Source organism: Metopolophium dirhodum, chromosome 3 (assembly GCF_019925205.1).
Source record: "Metopolophium dirhodum isolate CAU chromosome 3, ASM1992520v1, whole genome shotgun sequence".
Classification (NCBI taxonomy): Eukaryota; Metazoa; Arthropoda; class Insecta; order Hemiptera; family Aphididae; genus Metopolophium; species Metopolophium dirhodum.
Genome location: NC_083562.1, coordinates 7,630,566 through 7,653,061, shown reverse-complemented (window position 1 = coordinate 7,653,061; position 22,496 = coordinate 7,630,566). Strand labels below are relative to the sequence as shown.

At 25.2% G+C, this 22,496-nt stretch overlaps 1 protein-coding gene across 3 annotated transcripts in view; it reads left to right on the top strand.

The window, feature by feature from the left end:
• The window catches only part of LOC132941270 (high affinity cAMP-specific and IBMX-insensitive 3',5'-cyclic phosphodiesterase 8), a 74,127-nt gene that overhangs the window by 10,964 nt on the left and 40,667 nt on the right, over nt 1-22,496 (top strand). For 2 of the 3 annotated variants that reach the window (XM_061009251.1, XM_061009250.1), the window contains exons 2-3: nt 8,918-9,127; nt 20,214-20,278. In XM_061009251.1, the coding sequence (XP_060865234.1) occupies nt 9,025-9,127; nt 20,214-20,278 (168 nt within the window). In that variant the 5' untranslated portion in view covers nt 8,918-9,024. The remainder of the gene's footprint in view (nt 1-8,917; nt 9,128-20,213; nt 20,279-22,496) is intronic. The other variant, XM_061009252.1, reaches the window with a different exon arrangement.

Here is a 22,496-nt window from a genome sequence, read left to right as displayed (position 1 = left end):
GACACAAAATAATTTTAGAAAATATAAATTAATGGTACCTGTTCAAATGTTTTGAAAAACCAAAAAAATCTATAGATTTATATATAATATATATTTACTCAAATGTAGCCATAATACAATTTTACATAAGTATAATTATGGTAAAATACATGTAAGTTATAACACATACAGTTATTTTCTTTTACCTTTGTTATTTCAAATTATTTATTAAATGTACAGTATTTGAACATTAGCTACAACTCTATACATTAAGTATTATGCATATTTTTAATATTTTCCCAGTTTTAGTTGTATTTATCGAACAACTAAACTTTTCCAACTAAATCAAACAGTAACTATGATTTTTGCTTAAATTTACACAGAATTATTTTCCTGAAAATATGTACCTATGCATAATAAAAAACAATAGTTAATTTAGCTAAAATCATTTCAAGTTTAAAAGACCGATGTAATGTAATAAGTAATAACGTATATCTCCTCCGTTCTTCTAAATATCGAGGCCATTTTTTAAACTGTTTTAAATTAAAACCCTGTATATGTTTAAATACTGTTGTACTATTTAATTTTCATTAAGTTGAGTAAGACTCACCATAGTGGCTAATTAATTGGTATCTAAGTTTAATTCGTAATTGTTAAATATTTTTTTAAGGATTTATACAGTGATAATTACAACTCTATTAATTAAAATGACCAATCTTATTTTTAAAAACTATTGTCTCTAGTTTATGTGCACTTTGAAAATTGCAAAAAATGAAAATCGAAAGAGTATTATTAATATATAAAGTCTATTATTGTTTATATTTTATTTAATGGTATATAATGCAGTAGTGCAGTGTAAAGTTTCTCAAAAATGATATACTAAAGTTTATATTGATCAAAAAAATTATAAGTTGAGAATAATATAAATTTTATATTTTGGGTTAAAATATGAATTCATTTTTTTTTCACATTTGTAAATAAAACAAACGCAAATATGTTTCATGCATAAGAAGAAAAAACAATGCTTTCAATTGAATGAATATTTACAAACATTGAAATATGTTTTTGATATATTGTGTTATAACATTATCCATATAGATAAGCGAAATACGACGATAACAAATATTAATGTGGTCTATTCTTACTAAAGTCTGCTTTATAGTCTTACCGTATTACCGTATACAATTTACAACATAGATACACAATTTAATTTGGGTACGTGGAAAATGTAAGTATTAAATTGTGTCCCTAGAATATACTAGGGACATATACTATAACATATAATATACTATAACGATATACTATAATATATAATAATATATATATACTAGATTAATTATTTAAATGTAAATATAATGGTCTCACTTTATAATTATAATTTATATAACATATACTATTATGTACCTATAGTAGTTGTTTTATTTTTTTTTATTTTATTGTCTAGATTTAAAAAATAATAATCTATTGGTTATGCATGGGAAAAATATCCATATATTTCTATTTTCTCAGAGAGGTATTACTTTTGTTGATTATAGATAGTGGCCCATAAGTCACTATCATAAATTACAATTTATTTCCTATCCTTTTAGAACATACCTATTTGTGGTCATCGTTTTATTAATGATTTTAGTGCACTTAGATAACCTGGTAAGTTTCTATAATGTCTATTAAATAAATACGCAATACATAAAATAATAATGTTATCTCCATCGGCCCAGCTGCCTAGGTTTATTCTCCAAAAAATAAAATACTTATAAATTATAATGATGTAATACTGCAATAATGCATGTTACTGCAATTAATTGCTTTAAGATTCGAGATTAATAAAATATTTTTTATATGCTAATAAATAAGAGAACATATTTTTCAGTATTGTTATAAAATAACTGTTGATGCATCTTGTAAATTTAGTAGGTACCTAAATTTACACACAATAACCCAAATTAATAAGGATATTCTATATATTCTATAATATTTTATAAATATTTAATATAAAATATTTATTACCAACATTCATGCTTATTCGTGCTTAAAATAGTAGATATAACAATAAAAAAAATCGAGAAATTCGAGAAATTTGTTCTTCTATATACGAGTGATTCGGTAGGAGTGATCACTATAATGGACGTGTTAAATTAGAATTCAATAATAAACCTATATGCGAGTAAATGTCGCAAAAAGACTCTGCGTCGGCTTCAATTTCTAATGATATTTTATTATATATAGTTTAATATTTTTATTGCTACTATAGTAATTTATTTTTCTATTAGTAATACGGTAGGTTGAACTCATTTTTGCCAAAAACTAACTACTGCCGACGTCCTGTAGACCGGTGTGAGTAGATTTATGTAAAAATGAATCTAATGATTTTGAAAATTTCATTGTATCAAAGAAATAATAATATACGTAGAGGCAAAAAAATCCAATTCCCTATGAATGATATTTTTAGAAGTACAAAAAAAATAACAATTAAATAAATAACATCTATATATAATATTTCACTGAAGTATAAACTTAAAATTCATACAAAAAATTGTGCAATTAGTAGGTGTTCATAAGACAAACTTATAAGAAATTTTGTATTACATTTTCTAACCTTAGATATTAAAAATAAAAGTTATTTGTATTTTACAAATATACAATTTAATTTGAAAATGTCCGTGATTTTGAAGAATTTTGCAAAACGAACTTTATACACGCTTATATAATATAAGAGCTCTATGGTTTTAAGAATAAACATAATATTAATTACTTTTACATTATTCATTTTAAATGATCGGTACTTAATATTTTTTTTTGACTTTAATCTAAATTGAATAGTTAATTATGCTCATAAAAATATAAAGGTTAATCTTTTTGAACTTGATATCTATAAATCATGATTATATTGTGTACCTAAACAATGCTTAACAACGGTCGTTTTTAAATGCATTGCATGACTGCAACTTTACTGTTGTTGAATCTTGATTTTCAAATTAGAAATAAATAATTATTATTTATTATAGTTGTTGTCGACTGATAATCATAATATTATAGAATATTATTGATGACATCAATATCTGACGTTTTCATTCGTTGATCTTGATTGAATAATTATGTTAGTTAAAAACTTTTCTATTTTGTCACCTTTTATATAAAATAAAGAATGATTTTCCTAAAAACATTATAACTATATGCCCCCAATACCCCTCAATTGCGCTCAAAAACATAATTCAATTGCTATTTCTTACTTATATACCTATTACATTTTTAATTTTTAATAAAACAAAATATTTCAAAATTTTTCATTTTTAATAGATAATAATATAATGTATGTGACATAATACATCGTTTTTGACGTTTGCAAATAAATGCAATCTTAACATACATTTTATAGTGCATAATATTATGTTATAAATATTAACGATATTTAACGTTTCTGCAGTTCAATCTTGATCTTTACCGTTTACGTTACCTATATCTAAATATAGGCAGACTAAATCGTATAATATATACCTACGTAATGGTATATTCATCATAATAATATGGTGGCTATCATCATTGTTAATAATAACTGTCGTTATGAAATACTTGTGCACGTAATATCACGTACTTATTTAATAATGTATTCAGCTCATGTTTAAATTTAAAATACTTCCCTTTATATGATAGTAATATTCGTGTTTTACTAGTAATGTCTATATCAACGGATCTGACTTTAATAGTTATATATTATAGGGATACCGTAGACCTCTGTTAGATCTACTGTGATAACATAAATGAAGAACATAATAAATAAACCCACACGTCAAAGTCGTGAAACACATATAGGTAGGTTATAACCTAATATAACATATGAATATTATATTGGAATTGGTCAGAATTTAAAACACCTCACTATTTGTGTAGTGTTGTAATACCTACCTACTTTAGTACTTAACTTAAAAATGTTTTGGTGAAGTTTCATTTTTAATGAATATAGTTAATATTGCCCTGTTCATCATATTATACGAATGATAAAAAAAAAGGTAAAGGGAAAAAAGTACCTATTTTGAGTTTTTAAACTCATTACTCAAATATTTAGTATATTTAATATTTAAAATATATAAAAGTTATATACATATAAATAATGAAATGAAAACATGTCTGTTAATTGTTTTATAAATACATTTCGTGTGTGTACATTAAGTTAGTTAAACCAACAATAAATATTGTTCTGTAATACCTAACATTCTATTATTGTATTCATACATTTGTATAGGTATGTAAAATATACAATATACGTGTTTGTATTGTATTTGCAACTACCTATGTTCAACGTAGGTAATTGTTTATCAAATCATATTAATTAGTCAAGTTATATTAATTTTGAATTCCAAGAAAAGCTGTGAAATCACTATTACGGCTAAAAAGTGTGTACCAAAAGTTCGATATAGCCTCTCTAAAGTTAAATTAGACACAGATGTTCCGAGGGGTAATTTTTGGGATTCCTCCATATAGTTTTATAAAAAATTCACGAAAATACATCGAAAAACCACAACCTTGTGAGAAATCCATCGAGTGAACTAAGTTCAACTTCTACTGGAAAGGATCCTAGGGATTAAACTTAATTAAAATGTATTAAATTGTTTCGTATACCTATAGGTATCAATGGAGTTGGTGGAAGTAATATGATTTAAAGTACAAAAAAAGGAACCAAAAGTATGTAGATATTTACGCACTAAAAAGTAGGCACATAGGTATGCCCCAACTATTTCTAAATATACAAAATAACTTTAATAAAATAAATTTACAATTATGACTTGAACGGTGTTAATTAATAACATACGCGAAATGTTAAATATGTAGGCATACTAGGTATACGTCATATTATGAAAATTAAAGTTGTAATAAATATCATACTTTTATTAATATCATACAAAAATATACTGTTTTAAATTAATAATAGGTACTCTAAATCCGTGATTTTTTGAAAAAATTTAGAATAAAAATATGCAAAATATTTATTATAATATGCATTATATATTTTTATACATGGTCGTCAAAAATAAAATTTATTTTTTACAGTGGTAATGTGTCTTGAATCAAATTTGTATTTCAGTTATTTTAGAATTCAGAATAAAATTAAATAGGTTAAAATTATTTAATTACATTTGTTAATAACTATTTATTTTTTAGTATCAATTTAAATAATATCATTATTATTATTATTTATATTATTCACAGCGTTTTTATTTTACTAGCTACATATTTTGATGTGAATTAATTTGTTTTTGTATTAAGAAGTATTTAATTTGTTTCTAGATATTATCTTCACTCTTGATCAAAACACAATGTTAACTACCTAGTAATTACAAAAAAATAAGTAATAACCTAACTATAGGTCATGGTCTTTAATATCTTGGTTTTAAAGTGGTATTCATACGAGTAGGATTATACTGCTTGTTTATGTGTACTACAGTGTACCTACCTACACGGAGTCATGGAAAAGTTATAGCTGTTGTGTTACAACATGTCTTTTCACAATAGTATTTGCCGATTTTATAAAGTCAAGATAAATGGTTTTAGTAATCGGAAGTCCTTGCTATCATTCGTCTTTTGATTTGTCATGTTGAATAAAAAATAAATATCTATACCTATACACTATTATGTTTGTATTATATAGTAAATATTTAAATACTCTGTAAAAATACGTTTAAATTTCTTTTCATGATTTTTTCACTCAATAATAATTTATAATTTAATATAATAAAAATCAGGTAAGTGGATGTCGCTCTGCTGTTCAGTAGGTTACAAGTGGGTCACTGTATAATGGATTGTATTAAATTTGAATTCAATGATACCATATCATTGTATACGAAAAACAATTCTGAGCGGAGACGGTTTGTCAGTCTGGATATTTTATATTTGATTATAGCCTGTTAAATTAAATTAATATTATAAATTACAACAAAATAACTAAAATCGTTATTTTTATTTTTATTTTTAATCGTTTCTATGATGATAAACAAAGCGTTAAAAATTAAAATCCCATTTTTAGCGGCTTTTTGTAATTTATCTGTGGTTTTTCCCGTGTCATTAAAAAACTATTGAAAAAATCGAAAAATTACCTCTCAAAAGTACCATCTTGAGATCCAATTTGCTAAAATATAAGATATTATATGTTAAAATCGCAGCACTCCTTCTGGTAGAAATTTTGTATACAGGATAAAAAAATAATTAAAATAAACACCATTGTAAAACCACTAGATCCCTAACTCCGCTCAGAATCTAATAATAATATAACATTATATTTTTTTATATGATTTCAGGTTTTTAATTTAAACTTGGTTTGTTATTTTCCAACCAAAATATAGAGTTCATATATATTTAGTATTACATTTATTAGTAAGTTATTTAATAGATATACATTAAAAAGATATAATACCAATACGTTTATAATATTATCATAGAGATAGATAATTTATATTGAACGTTGATGATCCTACTTTTTCTGAAAGATAAATTGAATTCATAACATCTAATAACAATTTTTACAATTTTTGGCATCAAGTTTATTTTATAAAAAATTTTACAAATGCTTAGGTATTTTCTTTATTGGATGCTTGGTGTACTAGAAATTAATTTTTGATGATTTTATGTGCTTCTGTGCATTTAGGTATGGCAGTTGGTTACTATGTATTTGGTTATAAGATTGTATTCGCATGCAAGAATAGATTTTGCATCTGAATGAAAATCTTTGCAGGATGTTGGTGCTGATTCTTTGTTGATAAGGTATGACTGCATGAGTGAGGGTTGAGTCTTTCATATTTTCACCTGGGTTATAATTACGTACTTAATTTCTATATTCTTTTAATGCCAGAATGGAATTTATAATTTTTTTTTTTTAGATTCTGAGTGAATGTATTGATTTTACAATGATGTGTGTTTTTTTTTTTATTTTTTTATTTATTTTTTTAGGACAGTAAAAGTGCTTGGATTTTCTTCAATAGTAACTTTTCTGATAGGAAAGTGAATCTAGTTGGTACTTTGGGGGGTCAAAAGTAAAAATTTCCCAGTAGTTTTCACAAGCGACGTGAAAAACAAAAGAAAAATTAAGGAAAAACGGGAATTTTTACGCAAAATCTGTTTTCGAGAAAATCGATTTTGGTTTTTGGTGTAACTCTAAAACAAATGACCGTAGGGACATGCAATTTTGACTGAATGTTTATATTAGCATTTTCTATACACCATAAAATTTACAAAATATGTTGACTCTTTTTGAGCTGTTTACAGCCATTGTCAGTTTTCAATTTTTTTAGTTTTTTTTTCTATAAATATCAATAAAATTTTATCTGTTGAATAAAAAAGCTTGAAAATTTAATAGAAGGCTCCTAGGTTATTGTTTCAAAGGCAGATGAAAATAATTAAAAATCCTTTGTCACAGTTTTTATTTATAAGCATTTAAAGTTCAAATTTTGACAAAATACGGAAAAATCACGAAAAATAGCAAATTATTTTGAGTTGAGAATTCATAAAAATTTTTCTTTTTAAATCTAAGATTACTCATAAGTTTGTCTACCTCTATCAAAAAAAAAATGTCTACAAGAAACTTAAATTAAATTTTTATGAGCGTCTGAAATTTATATTTTTACATTTGATATTTATTCGATTTCTCATGTAACAATTTTCTTATTTTATTGTAATTAAAAAACGAATGACTGTAGATACTTGAAAATTTCACTGAATGTTTATATTAGCATTTTCTATACACCATAAAATGTTGAAAATATTTTGACTCTTTTTGAGCTGTTTACGGACATTGTCAGTTTTCAATTTTTTTAGTTTTTTTTTCTATAAATATCAATAAATTTTTATTTGTTGGGTAAAAAAGCGTGAAAATTTAATATAAGGCTCCTGATATATCGTTCTAATAGCAGTTGAAAAATATTAAAAATACATATGCACAATTTTTTTTTATAAGCATTTAAAGTTCAAATTTTGACAACATTTATCAAATTTATAATTTATTAATTATTTTGTAGTTAAAAATGTATAAAATGTTTAACTTTTATGGCTTAGGATTGAAAATTTAAAACAAGGCTCCACGTAAATAGGTTATATATAAATTACTTTATTCACAATAATATCATCAAATATACTTATTTCATAGGCTCCTATCATAGGCTGACTGACCGTTTTCGCTCAGAATCGTTTTTCTTATACAATGATATTATATCATTGAATTCAAATTTAACACCATCCATTACAGTGACCCACTTGTAACCTACTGTACAGCAGAGCGACATTCACTTATTCACCTTTTTTTTGTTGAATTTTATTTTTCTGAGTTTATTTGAAATAAATAGGCATGTAATTCAAATTGGTCTGCACACAATTCCATTTGTTTTGCTTTTAGAAAAATTGAGTGCCTCTGATGTTGCAGTTAAGTTTATTTTTGTTGAATAATGAGATGAGGTAGTTTCGTTGGCCATTAAGTTTACTTATTCATTTCCGCATAGCCCACCGTGAGGAGGGAAAACCCATGCCAATAAATTATGCTTAGTAAAAATGTGATGAATTATTTTTATTTTTGTACTTTATGTTCTTGTATACAACTATGCGGTCTACGAATCATAGTTTTCAACTATTATCAACTAAAAATATCTTACATTTTGACTATACTTACTTTACTACCTAACCTATTTTAAGCATTGCTTTGTGATTGAAAATATTGACCCTAGATTTCTAATAAACAATAACTTGTGTGATTTTTAAATAAAAATAACAATTAGGTACTAGACAGTATACACATAAAATAATTCGCTATTTTACTGGATTAATTAATTTCAACCACTTTATCTGTTAAATAAACAATCTACAGAATTAAATATGTATACCTCTCACTAATAATGTATATATTAATTAAATCACTGCAGCTAGTTTGAATCATATTTTATCATGGTGATTTTATTTATAGCTCTGTCCGTCATTTGCCGAGTGGAGAATTTTGAAGATTAGTTAAGTATACCATACTGATGGTGATCAAAATAATGGCTGGTGAATGAAAGAGCGAATGGGGTGCACATGGGTTGCGCGTCTAGTAGCAAAGACGTCTTCAAGTATCGACATAGAGCGATTGAAAAAAATAATACTGTTACATTGGACCGACTTTTACATGATCAAACAGGTATTTATTACTATTACTTCTATAAATATTAGGTACCTATATGGCTATATACATTAAACATATTTTATATTTAACATCTAAAAAATCCAAATGCAAACTACAACAGCATAATATAATGTAGCGTATTTAATGTGCAGGAAATAATATTATACAGAAACATGCGAGTACTAATATAATAAAATATATAGGTATTTTATAGTTAAAAAGATAAAGTAACTTAAACAATACTATCGTCATAATTTTTAACTTAATATGTGCTTAAATTCATTTATATAGGCAAAAACTATTGCTAATATAGTTTAAAAGAAATAAATAATTTTACAATAAGAATAACTTAGGTACATTTTAAACTATAAATATTAATAGTTTTTAAAGAATATTAAAAATTAAAAATATCCCAACGTGTAAAATATCCAATATTATTATACTCACTAAAAATGAATTGTAAGCTGAACCCAATAGCTACTAAATGCTGCCAAAGGTTCCTACAAGACAAAACATTTTAATAATGCACAACATAATATAAATGTATAACAAACTTTATAAAAGTGTCAACATGTTTTTCCTTAACAATTCCTTAAATGTACCTAATCAATAATATGAGAATAAATATTAATAACATTAATTACCTATCCAATCTACTTTATTTATTTTTTGCAATTCTTTTTTTTTTATGTTCAGAGATTCACTTTTTGAAAATTGTTAAATTTATAGGTAGTTAATTTTAAATACTTGCATATACTTTTTGTTAAACTTACAAAGATTATTTTTTCTATTATAATTTATAATTATTTGTGTTTAAAAACAACAATTTTAAAACTGAAAAATGTCTGAAGACAGGTTGAATTATTCATGGTCTTAAAGTACTCGATATGTAAATTTTGTTTTTCATTGTAGTTGTAATTTAATGATATTAGTTACTTACAAGTAATTCAAATTATTATTCATAATACCTATATTTTTTAAAATTTAAACAGATGTATATTTATTTTGAAGTATTTATATTTTATTGTATGATTGTATTACGTTTGTATTAAACTGAAAAGTAGTTAATAATAGATAATGAACACGACTACAAGAGAAATTAATCTTGAAATTTAACATAATAAATACAAGTAATTAGTGTTTTTACAATAGCGAGATGATTATTGTTTAGACCTAATATATTTAATGTACCTATTTATTTTTCTCCATCTTATACATAAAAAATAAATTGCATTTAATAATAAATTAATATTATTAATATATTACCTACTTTTAATTGCATTGTACAAATAACTCTTGAAGCTTAATGTATATTAAATAAATCTACAGACTTCATCGTTACTGACACAAAATAAATATTGAACTTTATCAATATTCACAAAAGTTTTAATTCAAAAACATATATTTCACATAATATGATGTTAGATAATCTATAAGATATTATACACATTATAAGGTATTAAAAATATAAATATTTGAAATTACTTAGGTATAGGTACTAATACTATTAATGAATAAGTAGGTAATTTAAATGTTACTTGTTATAAAAGTCATATTTGTTAGATTCAGAGCGAAGATAGAAATGTGTGAAGTCAATAAACTCATGATAACAAGGAATATTCCTATTGTTTCATATAGCTTATATGTTTTTATAAGGTATAGATAATTATTTGCCTACTGAATTTTAAACTTTAGTCCAGGAGTGCCCAACTACAGCCCGCATAAAATAAAAATTGAAAAACAAATTTAACGTAATTGTGAAATAAATAATATGAACGAATATTTTTTCTTTTCCTATTGCTTATCGTCAATTTCGGACATGAAAATGTGTTGAGGCGTATATCGTCGTTACGTCACCGTCGTTTAATAATTTAGAAATAATCGTATTTATCGTTTTGCTCGAACACTAATAGTTATCATTATCCATCCAGTCATCAGTAATCACCAATATCAATTTAGTTCTATTAACTAAAGTCTTAAAGGAAAAGTTTAAAATTCTTGTTCCTTCAAGAATTTTTTTTTGCCTTTAGCGTACAAAAAAGTTAGTCCTCATCATCACTACTTTAGTCTATTTAAAGATATTTTTGTAATTTTTGAATGTTTATAGTAAAACAATGACAATTTTTGCAAATCAATTTGGTATGATTTTTCTTTTAGATTTAAGCGTTATTCAGAAGACTATAACTACATGTTGATCAAACCTTTAATCTTACATTGACCAATTTGTATTGTTGAAATGTTATTAAAATTGGCTCCAAAAATGTGTAACATCTTCCATATTACCTAGGGGTTTGGGAAATACGAGATAAGGGAGTTTATACGCTTTCGAATCTTATATCATATGTACAAGACGCGTGGACTTAAAGCCTAATTAGCGTTTCATTCGCGATCATTGAGACAGTATACAGTATGGGCAACACATGGAACATGATTGTGGATTATCGCGTGGTTTAATCCTTTACACATACTAGGATGGTAGGGGGACATACGATAATCCACATGATGAATTAGTCCATAGACAAGATATGACTATAGTAACTATACCAACATATAATATATATAGTATGTACATTCGTATTATATATAAATAAAGTAAATTTACAGCGTATAGGATGATCCATTTAACATGTAATACCTCAATTGAATAATATGGGAAATAATATTTTTTAAATACTTTCAATTGTATACTTTTTAATGTGAACATATATTTTTTTTAATAACTTTAAATATTTAATGAATTTTTTTCATATGTTTTAAAAACGGTTTTTAATTATTAAATAAGAGCTCATCATGGGTGTTTTTTAATTCTAAAACAGAATATTTTTCTTTAAATTTGATTTATAAATATTTGAAATCGTACGAATTACTATCCCTACTTTTTTAAATTCATGTTGGAACATTATATTGATATAAAATGTTATGTGACTTGCTATTTTAAAAATAATTTAGATATTTTATACAATCAAATGTATTGAATGAAGTGTATCATCCTATATGTATAATATAAATATATAATGTAGTTTGTTGTGACGCAACTAAGACACTGAAATGACCTTGGACCGGGTAAATCACATTGACCGACTTATTAAACGGTTGAAGAGAGAAAGATAAAAAATAATACATAGGTAGTTTATAATGCAGTTGCCACAACAGGTAACAACGAAAACAAGGAGTGTTAAAAGGAACTAGGTCGTGAATTTTTAACGTTTTCCCTGGAACTTCACTTATCCAGGAATAATAATATTCTCGATGTATTAAAAAATCGGAAATGTTAAATATATTTTTGTATTAAATAAAAGCCTAAGAAATACCATATATGAGTAGCTAGTTTTTTTTAAACAAACATGTTTACTTATCTAGCATTAGTCATTACATATGATGCTGATATGTAATATAATATTATATACTGATATATATTTTTAATTGTAATAGTTTGTGTATAGTAAATCAAAAAATTAAAAAATCAAAATACATTTTTAACAGAAATAGGTTTACGTATACGTTTAAGATTTTATACAAAAAAAATTGCATGGTATGCTAAAGTTTGTAGGTACCTATGTTTTAATTGATTAAAGGTAATGTCTTTTTGTATTATATTTATAATGCATAAATGATAATATTAAATGTTTTATAAATATACCTACATTAATAATATATGTATAAGTAAAAGACTTATAAATTAAATTAATGATAATAACATTCGAAAAAATATATCTAAGTACGTTTTTAAACAATGACTACTTCAGTTACGATGCTATATATTTTATTGAATATTGAGTTATATGCTTATTTCAATGTATATCAAACGTTGACCGCATCTTCAGCTTTAAAAAATGATTTAAATGTTATAATTTAGTATTTACATTTTCAACATTTTCTAAGATAAATAGCTTGCAATCATAATATTTATTGTGGCCTTTAAACTCTTATTCTAATGTAACACAGATAAGTAACTGAAAAACAGTTTGTCCTAATATTTTTTTAACAAGACAACGCTATTCTTATTAATTATTAAATAATAGAAGATGCGATGTATTACTTTTCTATAGATTATCATATGATATGTTGTGAAATGAACCACCTTAAAAAGAATTTATTATTATTTAATTTCTCGTTGTGTCCATTCGTATACATATTTTGTAAATATTCCAATTGTTAAGCGTTTATTATAAATTTTTTGTTCTTTTTGCATATTTTATGAGTTATAACATAAACATTATAAAATTTTAAATGGAAATTGACAAATAACTTTTATTGTAATTTGTAGTTTTTTCATTTACTTTTAATATTTGTTGAATTTCGTAGGTATTACTATGGTGTTATAATAAATGTTGTTACTAATTATCCTGAAATATTAATTAATGAAGGGTATTTTTTGTGTGTTATATATTTTTTCCTATTTAGAGAAATTCATACTCAATCAATAATGTACACAGACAATTGCGTTTGAAAAACTTCATTTAAATGTAAATATGTGGATTTAATATCTCTAACTTTCTGAGTCATTTGAAAAACTAAAATTTAAACATTTTAATTATTCTATTGTAAATATTATGGTATAATGCTTTTCAAAAATTCACAAATTTCATCCCTGGGAATTTTCAAAGAAGGTACACAACTCTTTGTTTTTCCGTTTTGAAAAGACTTATAGGTACTTATTATTATTTTAATATGTGGCTTATTAAAAAATATGTCTGAATATTATTTAATTATGAGGATGCTACACCCACATGTGTTGTCTCCGTCTTACAAATTTAAAATATAGCAAAAACTGTCTTGCGCGGGTAAGAACCATTCAGTCTGTAATTCAAGTTAAGCAACCAAATGTTCAAACTAAAAAGAGGAGAACAGTAACTGTGCAACGTTGTTTTTAATTTTTCGATATCACAAATAAGAAAAAAGTTATTATTGTTTAAAATGTATTATTTTTTAAGTTTTTCAAATTTGAATAACTTTTTTTTTAGTTCTGATATCGAAAAAATAAAATTTAATCCAAAACATTGCACATTAAAAATATTTTCTTCTTTATAGTGTAAACATTTGGTTGCTTGGCTTGGCTTGAATTACAGCCTGAGTGGTTCTTTGTCGCGCAAAAGAGTTTTTACTATGTATTACATTTTTAAGACGGAGACAACATATGTGGGTGTAGGGCCTCTTAATATAGTTAGGCAATAGGCATAACTTATAAACAATGGTTGTTATTGGTAACGCAAGTTTTTTATATGATAAAAATATAGCAATCTAATTATTGATGGATCTTTTACAATTGTGGTAGCAGGAATCGAGGATATTCGAGAAGAAGTTAATGCAAATATACTATATACTAAATAGTATATTGGAGAAAAAAAATTAATAATTTGGATCTTTTAAAATTATTCAAGTTCCTTCTTAATTAGTTTTTAATGACAGTGGCCAATATGCTGAGAACCATTACTTCATACAGTCATGCGAGTACGGAAACATATTATAAGTACCATGTGTAACATCATATGTGAATATGATTTAATAATGTAATATTATAAAATACCATGATAAAATGCATTTATCTGAAGAGGAAAAAAAAATTTTAAGCTTAAAATATTAACAGCTTGCTAATTAAAATTCTGTAATAAAACAGACATGACTCATATATTATTATATATATCACAACAATAACACAAATTGATTTTATACAAAATGTTTACAGCCCTACTTATAGGTACGTAATCAAATTAATATATCAGTATTAAGTTATGTTTTATTTCTTAAATAATATGTTGTTATACCTACATAATTAACTGTTTTATACTACAATTAATAATTAATTATGCTGACCATAATAATGTAATTCTGTATAGGTAGGTACCTAATTAAAACAAATTATAAGCCCTTATAATTTAAAAAAACAATACAATTGTATGGTTTCTATATTATTAAATTATATTACTTAATACTTAGAACATTATTATTATAATATTATTCTGTGTAAAGATTTGAATTTAACATAGTGGTCTTTTTTGGTGGGAGCGGGGGTTGTCACCCGTGGCTAATACTGACACTAAAAGTAATATGCATCGACTGAGCTATTTATCTGTGGGCGTCACTTATAAGTATATATTTAATAGGTAATTAAAAGTTAAACACAATAATGCTGGGCTTATATACGTCTAAGTAGGTTGCATTTTCTTTACCTGTAGTTACCACTTTCGTTTTCAAGAATTTAATACGTATTATGTCTAAGTGAAAAGTACATACACATAACGTATCAACGTATCACATTTTATATCAAACAAAAATATATCTTCGGTTATAATAATATTTCTTTAGTTTTTTTACAACGATACAATTTGTATTTTACACTTCGAAAAATAATCCATAAAAGTATTTTCTAACATCCGAAGTATACCTATTATAATATTATGAACTGTCATTAGACTTTCGTTGTACATATTATACAACAACGGAATATAGGTTTACGTTAAATTATTATGAAATGTAAATTTATTTATAGCGTGTAGCTGATTTGGACAAGATATAAGTCGCATTAGTACCTATGGTTAAAGTTTGAATTGTGTTTTGTAGTGGGTTGGACTTAAAAACCTTCCTTGATATGATTTATTAAGAGTCTTGTTTCTCTGTAACGACATTTTTTTTTTATATGTTTGTAGGTATTTTATCATGAAAAGTAATATAATAAAATATGTAGATTCGTAAAAAATAGATATAGTAACTTTTCATAATAATGTCCATTTGCTCTCAATAAAATATTATGGATATCGCGTGTATGTACAAATACAATGCAATACTCATCTTCTCTTTTTTAGTGAAATCACAATATAATTAATCTCTTTAAAATTCTAATTGCATTATCAGAATATTATAATAATAATATTGATATTGCCATTATTTTTTTTTTTTATCGAAAGATGGCAAAAACTGGGTAGGTGTTTGCGGGTAGCTGGTGTCGAGTACGTGATGTGCCGTCAGTCGGATAGGCTTAAAACAAAACGTGCGCTGCTAATTCTTCCCCCCCAAAACGAGATTTCGCGTTTTTAGTATTATGGCTACGATAATGTTTGTTCTATTTTCGACGAACACGCATAGCGTGGGTGATATTAACAGTTGTGAATTCAGGATTTTGTTATACATTTAATTTCTACCTTTTCTACTATGTGACACATATATAATTGCAACTGAGTGGTTTTTTTGAGGGAGTGATTGTAAATTGCCTGAAATAATTTTTACAACAGTAAATTGCGAGGGAAAAAATTATCACACCCGCCGATAATGTAATAATGTATACTTAGTTAGTAAACAATGCAACAGTTTGATCTTCACATCAATAGGTAAATTGTATGAGATAGACGAAAAAAATCCAACGAGATGTGTCGATGAGTTGTAGAATTATAAAATGTTTACATTCTATTCAGCTTTTACGTATGTTCTATACAATTATATTATACTGTGGTGGATTAGCCGCGTCGTATTATTGCGTTCAATTTTCGTCGCTCCGGTAATTTATTCCCATATTTTTAATTTTAAGACATTTTTCTGTTCTGCTTTTTAGTGTGGCGTTCACGTTTTTTAGTGTACATATCCATTTTTCTTCACCGTTTGAAAGTTTGCCAGAACAACGATATTTTTATTCGATTTTAATGGTTATAATCTATACGTTTTCCTTGATAACTAAAAATTTCATCAAAGTTGGCTGTATCATATTTTAACATATATACGTACTACTTTAATACTGAAATTAAAATTAGCCAAGAAATGAAAATAGTTTCCCTGCACTGTTTACCACTAATTATAATGTATATCCTACTGATTAGATATTTATCTCACACGTAAAGTGAATCTCAAAATTGACATCTTTGGCGAAATTCACCGTTGTTTATTTTTTTGCATACATAAGTCTTACTCTCTACAGTTCTTTAAAAGTATAACAATTTGTAGTATCTCAATGGTTAAAATTGCAGTTAAGGGACACATATCATCAGTATAAATATAAAATACTATACTAACTACCGATAAGAAGTTCGTATTTGTCCGAGAATGGGTGCTGTTAATGGTAGTAGTATAGGGAATCGCATAAAGTGTCGGCAGGATGAAGACCCATCGCACACATTAACACAGAGTGTATTTTGTTAGATAATCACAATGTTTGGTGTAAAGTTAGTTATTTGGGTGAGGTCATCACAATGGAGAAACGCGTGTGTAATGGCCTCAGTAACTTTTCGCGTGGTACTGACAGTGTATACTGTGGTTGTAAAATTGGCAGATGGTGCTTTGGAGTATAATACATTTTTATGTGGTTTTCAGCGTTGATTTTTGTATAATTATAACAAAATAATTTTGTTTTTAAACTCTTATAAAATAGTAGGTATATGATCGGTTTTATTATTATTATTTGTGTAGTTTTGTAGTGAATTATAAATAGTATTGCGTGTTCACAAACATAATTTATGCTTAGATGTTTGCTAGTATACAAATATAACCAGATCAAAATTGTCTAAAAAGATAAAAAAAAAAAAAAAACTAGTCTTAGACTTACTTATTTTTGCAGTAATGGTCAGTAGTGAGATTTATGTGGATAGTGAATAATTGTGAATGTGATAATGTCAGACAAGTTGACATACCTTTTATATTATATTAACGCGTATTATATTTCAAGCAGACATAATATCTATTAGGTTTTTAAATTTCTTAAATTATTTTGTCTTGTACCTATGCTTTATAATCCATAGGCTTTATCAACATTATTACATTTTACTTTTTGATTCTAATAGTAACTTTTGTAATATTTTACATTGAAAAACATTTTGTTATTTGCTGATGAATAATCGTTGTATGTTTAATCACTAATGTTAAGAATATTGTCTCTACAGTGTACAGTTTATTGATTTATTAATGTAATACAATGTAATATGTGTTGTTAAAATAACATAAATCTTTAGAAGCTTGGAATATTAAAAAATGATTTGTCGATATTGTTGTATTGAATAATTAATATAAATTTAAAATTTAAATCACAATATTACAAACATATGTGATATAACTCTTGAATATAAGAAAATCAAACCACATTAAGAATTTACTGAATGCAAAATATTTAATTTTAACCTAAAAATTCGATTGAAAATAATAATTTGTCAAATGAGTAACTTTAACCTTATTTATTATATATTATATATTATATTATTTTATTAAATATATATTCGAATTCGTATTACGATTACAAAATAACAGTATTGTTTACAAGACAGTATTTAAATTTTTTAATATCACTGAAAAGTTAAGTTTACATATATTTTGTATATCACATACTGGCATACTGCATAAGTATCTTTCCAATCAAAGTTTTAATTCATTTTTATTTAATCAGTATACATTTTATCACGAGCACCATTTTATTCACCTGATTTCTAAATTATAACAATTATTATTGTGACCATTGTGCCTATTCTATATTTTCTTTGGGTTGTACGAGATGTATTGTGTATCCAGCTTATTTAATAGTTTAAATGTAAAAACCGGGGAAATTGCTCTTCTATATGGTATGCGTCGAGTGTACCTCGTCATTGAGTAGGTCACTGTAATGGATGTGTTAAATTTGAATTCAATGATAAATCATTGCATACGTAAAACGATTCTGAAAGATAGTCAGGTCATGGTCTAAGGATATTGTATTATATTATGTTTATACTGCATCTAGTAATATGGTAAGATGAACTTATTTTGAAAAAATATCGCATGTTATATTATAATGTTATTGTTATTGACTTAAAATGTTTCTATTCATATTTATCAATGACATTCTTCTTGGTTTAATCACTCCCAGAGAAACTATTATCCTAGATCACTATCTCGGAATTCCCTTTAGTTTCTCGAGGTATTATGTTTAGGTACATATTTATCGTAACTTACAAATTGCGACGAATTTTGTTATTTTACGTTTAAATACTAAATTTAACCAACATTTAAACTTCAAAAGCTCATAAAAATCTACGTAACTTCACGCTTAACTCTTTTGAATTCCGGTACCTAGTCTTGGGTATTAAAATTAAAAACGTTTTGAATAATTTCAGTAACAATCATAACTTTAAGGAACTTTGTATTACATTTTCAAACTTTTTTACCAACAAACAAATAAAAATGTCATCATTCATAAATCGAAAATATAAATAAAATATAAATCGGTTATATACAATAAAATTTTAAATATTTTGAAAATTATATCATGTCTAGTAAAATGCTTATATTATTACTGGGTGAACATTTAAAGTCTACGGTTATTAAAAATAAACTAAATTGTTACCGCCAAAAACTGGTTTTGCGTAAATATTTCCGTATTTTTCAATTAAAATTACCTATATGACATTTATTCTTTAATCCCTAAAAACTAGATAACTAGAATTATCCTCAAAGTTGATGATTGAATCATTTTTACTGATCTAAAAGAAAATGACAACCAGGCTCTATTCTGCTCAGAATTTTAAACAAGTAATTATTATGTTGACGTATACAATTTATTAAAACTATAATATAGTAATACGGTACTTAGTGAACGGTCGAAAAGGTTAAATGCTTAAATTATGTTTACTTTAAGTATAGGTACTGTAAAACACATTTATCGTTACATATTGCTATTTCTATATTATTATTCTAATTCAAACTATATTTTATGGTCCTATACTCTAAGTTTCTCGTTTAGATACCTACTGATATAATAGATGTAATACATCTAACCTAACTATTGTTTCCAATATTACAATTTATTTTAACTATAATTTTTATGTAATAATATATTCACTTTATAAATATTGTCTAGGTATATTATGTGTTAGAAATAATTCGATTACCATGGTAAGCAATCGTTTAATTGTTTAACACAATCATAATGCCCCTTAAGTTATTTTTAATGAATACAAAGGTACAAATGAAATATTGATTCAAATATTTGTAATTTTGTATGGTATATAACATAAAGTATCAAGAAAACATTTTGAAAATTGTTTAAATGATCTATTGTGGATAAAACTTAAATATAGTATTAACTATTTAGTTAAAATAATATGATGTGGTTTAATTTTGTTTTTATCTTTTTTTTTGAAATTGTTTGTAGCCAACACAGAAGTATGGAATGCGGAACATCCAGTGAGGGACAACGGCATATCTAATAGAAATAGAGTAAGTGTTATTAATTTTCTACATTTTTCTATACACAAGTTAATATATTTTTTAACAGAATTTTTTCCGGATAATTCTTAATTGTTCTAGCGTATTATTAATAATATTATATTTCTATTGTATCAATTGTAGATTATTGAAAATTACATACTTAAAATGTGTATTGTTCAATTTAATGTACAATTTTCATAATAACTATGAATAAAAATAAAACATAGTGATAGAAATGTATTACCACCTAACCTATTCCTGGAAAAAATCATATTGTATAAACTCCTAAAAGTTACGAAGTTTTGGTATTCAACAGGCGTCAATAATATAAGCTTACAAATAAATGAGTATAGGTACTTTATTACGTATACATATTTTATGTATGTATCTTGCTGTTTGTATAGTAATGGAAAAAAAACCAATAAAAGCTTAAAGGTTACAAATATTATGGTAAAAATATTGTATTTCTATTACTTGTATGCAAAAACGAGAGAGTATTTATACGTTTTATAGTACGAGTACTCACATTAATTTATTTAAAATATACATTTCACTTCATTAAATATAAAAATATAGCATTGGATAAACTATTCTATTTATTAGAGAAGTTATCAAGTTTAAAAAATAATTAAAAACAATGTTATACTGTTATATTGTATATATTTAATTGTTTCGTAATATTCGTATCATACACAAATCGTGTTTATTTATAGGGGTACTATTTATTCAATGAAATAGTTTAACAAACAAAAAGATATATTTATATTATTTTATGATTTCAAGTTCAAAATAAATTATTCTAAGCATCGGACTCTTTGTTTTAGAAAAACAAACTTTTATTTGTTTAGTATAATTCAAATTGTTTGATTCTGCTTTATCTTTATTTATGTTTTAAATATATAAATATTGAATACATAAAATAACTGAAAATGTTTCAGTTTTTAAGTTGTAGTTTGAGTTTTAGCTATTTCAGAACACTTCAGTTAATTTTCTTAACTGAATAATTTATATTTTCGAGTGTATGAAAATCAAGCATTTAAATATTCCTTTTTCTATTGATTATAGGTATATATTTTATAAAATATTTTATTTTACCAATTATGTTTTATCATTTTTACTTACTCAATCCATGTTATTATAATCAATGAAGGCATTATTGTAAATTATCCAAATCAAAATAAAACATTTCTTAGATATCTAAAAGGGGGAATGGGTGAAAGACCGGATGTCAAATGGTAGATGCATTGTTAATTAGAATATAAATATGCAAATCAAATGATTAAGTAATTTAATACTCTTATAATGTCAGATTGCATAAACGTCCATTAAATTAATAACTAATCCTTAAATATTTAACAGGCTCTTAAAAATCAAATAGTGTTTCGAGATCAGTCAATTTAATTTCCACGAGTTGAGAAATTGATTGAATTTTTGTTTTTATTTGTAGATAGTAGATACCTATCTCGCTATTGATTTTCTTTTCTCTTCAGGTCTTATAAAGAAAGCATTTTAAATTAAAATCATTAATATTATTACTTTGTTAACTTTGTCATAATACGTATTAATTTGAGGCAAATTTATAAATAACATTAAAATGTACCTATTAACAAAATTAAATTCCTTTTTTTTAGGTTATCTATATATATAAAAAATAATGTTTGTCTGTCTGTCCTTTATGCATTCCTAAACAGCCAGACCGATTTTGATGAATTTTTTTGTGTATGTTTGAGTGGTTCCTTGGATGATTTAGATTCCCAATTGGACCAGGTAGTTCCAATCCGGGGAGCTGCTCAAACAGGGATTTTGAGATTTATGATGGACATTTTTGTTTATAAATGGTTGCTATTGGTTGTAGGAGAAATAATAATTTGAAATCAGTATTTTTTTTTTGTATATTCATTGCAATGCAACTATGCAAGCATGCATCAAATCGAATTTTCGCACATTGCCTACCAAGGTGGCTGAATTGCACTATTATAGCCACTCATCTGCGTTATTTCTACTTGATATGTTGTCACACATTGTCCACGATCCGACATAGTCGGATTGCCTACCAGGGTGGCTGAGGTGCACTTACTGCTTCAAGTTACACCCAAAAGGAGTTGAACATCTAGTTCTAAATAAAATAATTTCACATTTTATGTTTAGGTACACTTTTGTGTAATATTATCTAATAATATTTAAATAGGTAAGTGTTCAACTTTTATGGTTGATTTGAAGATATTAC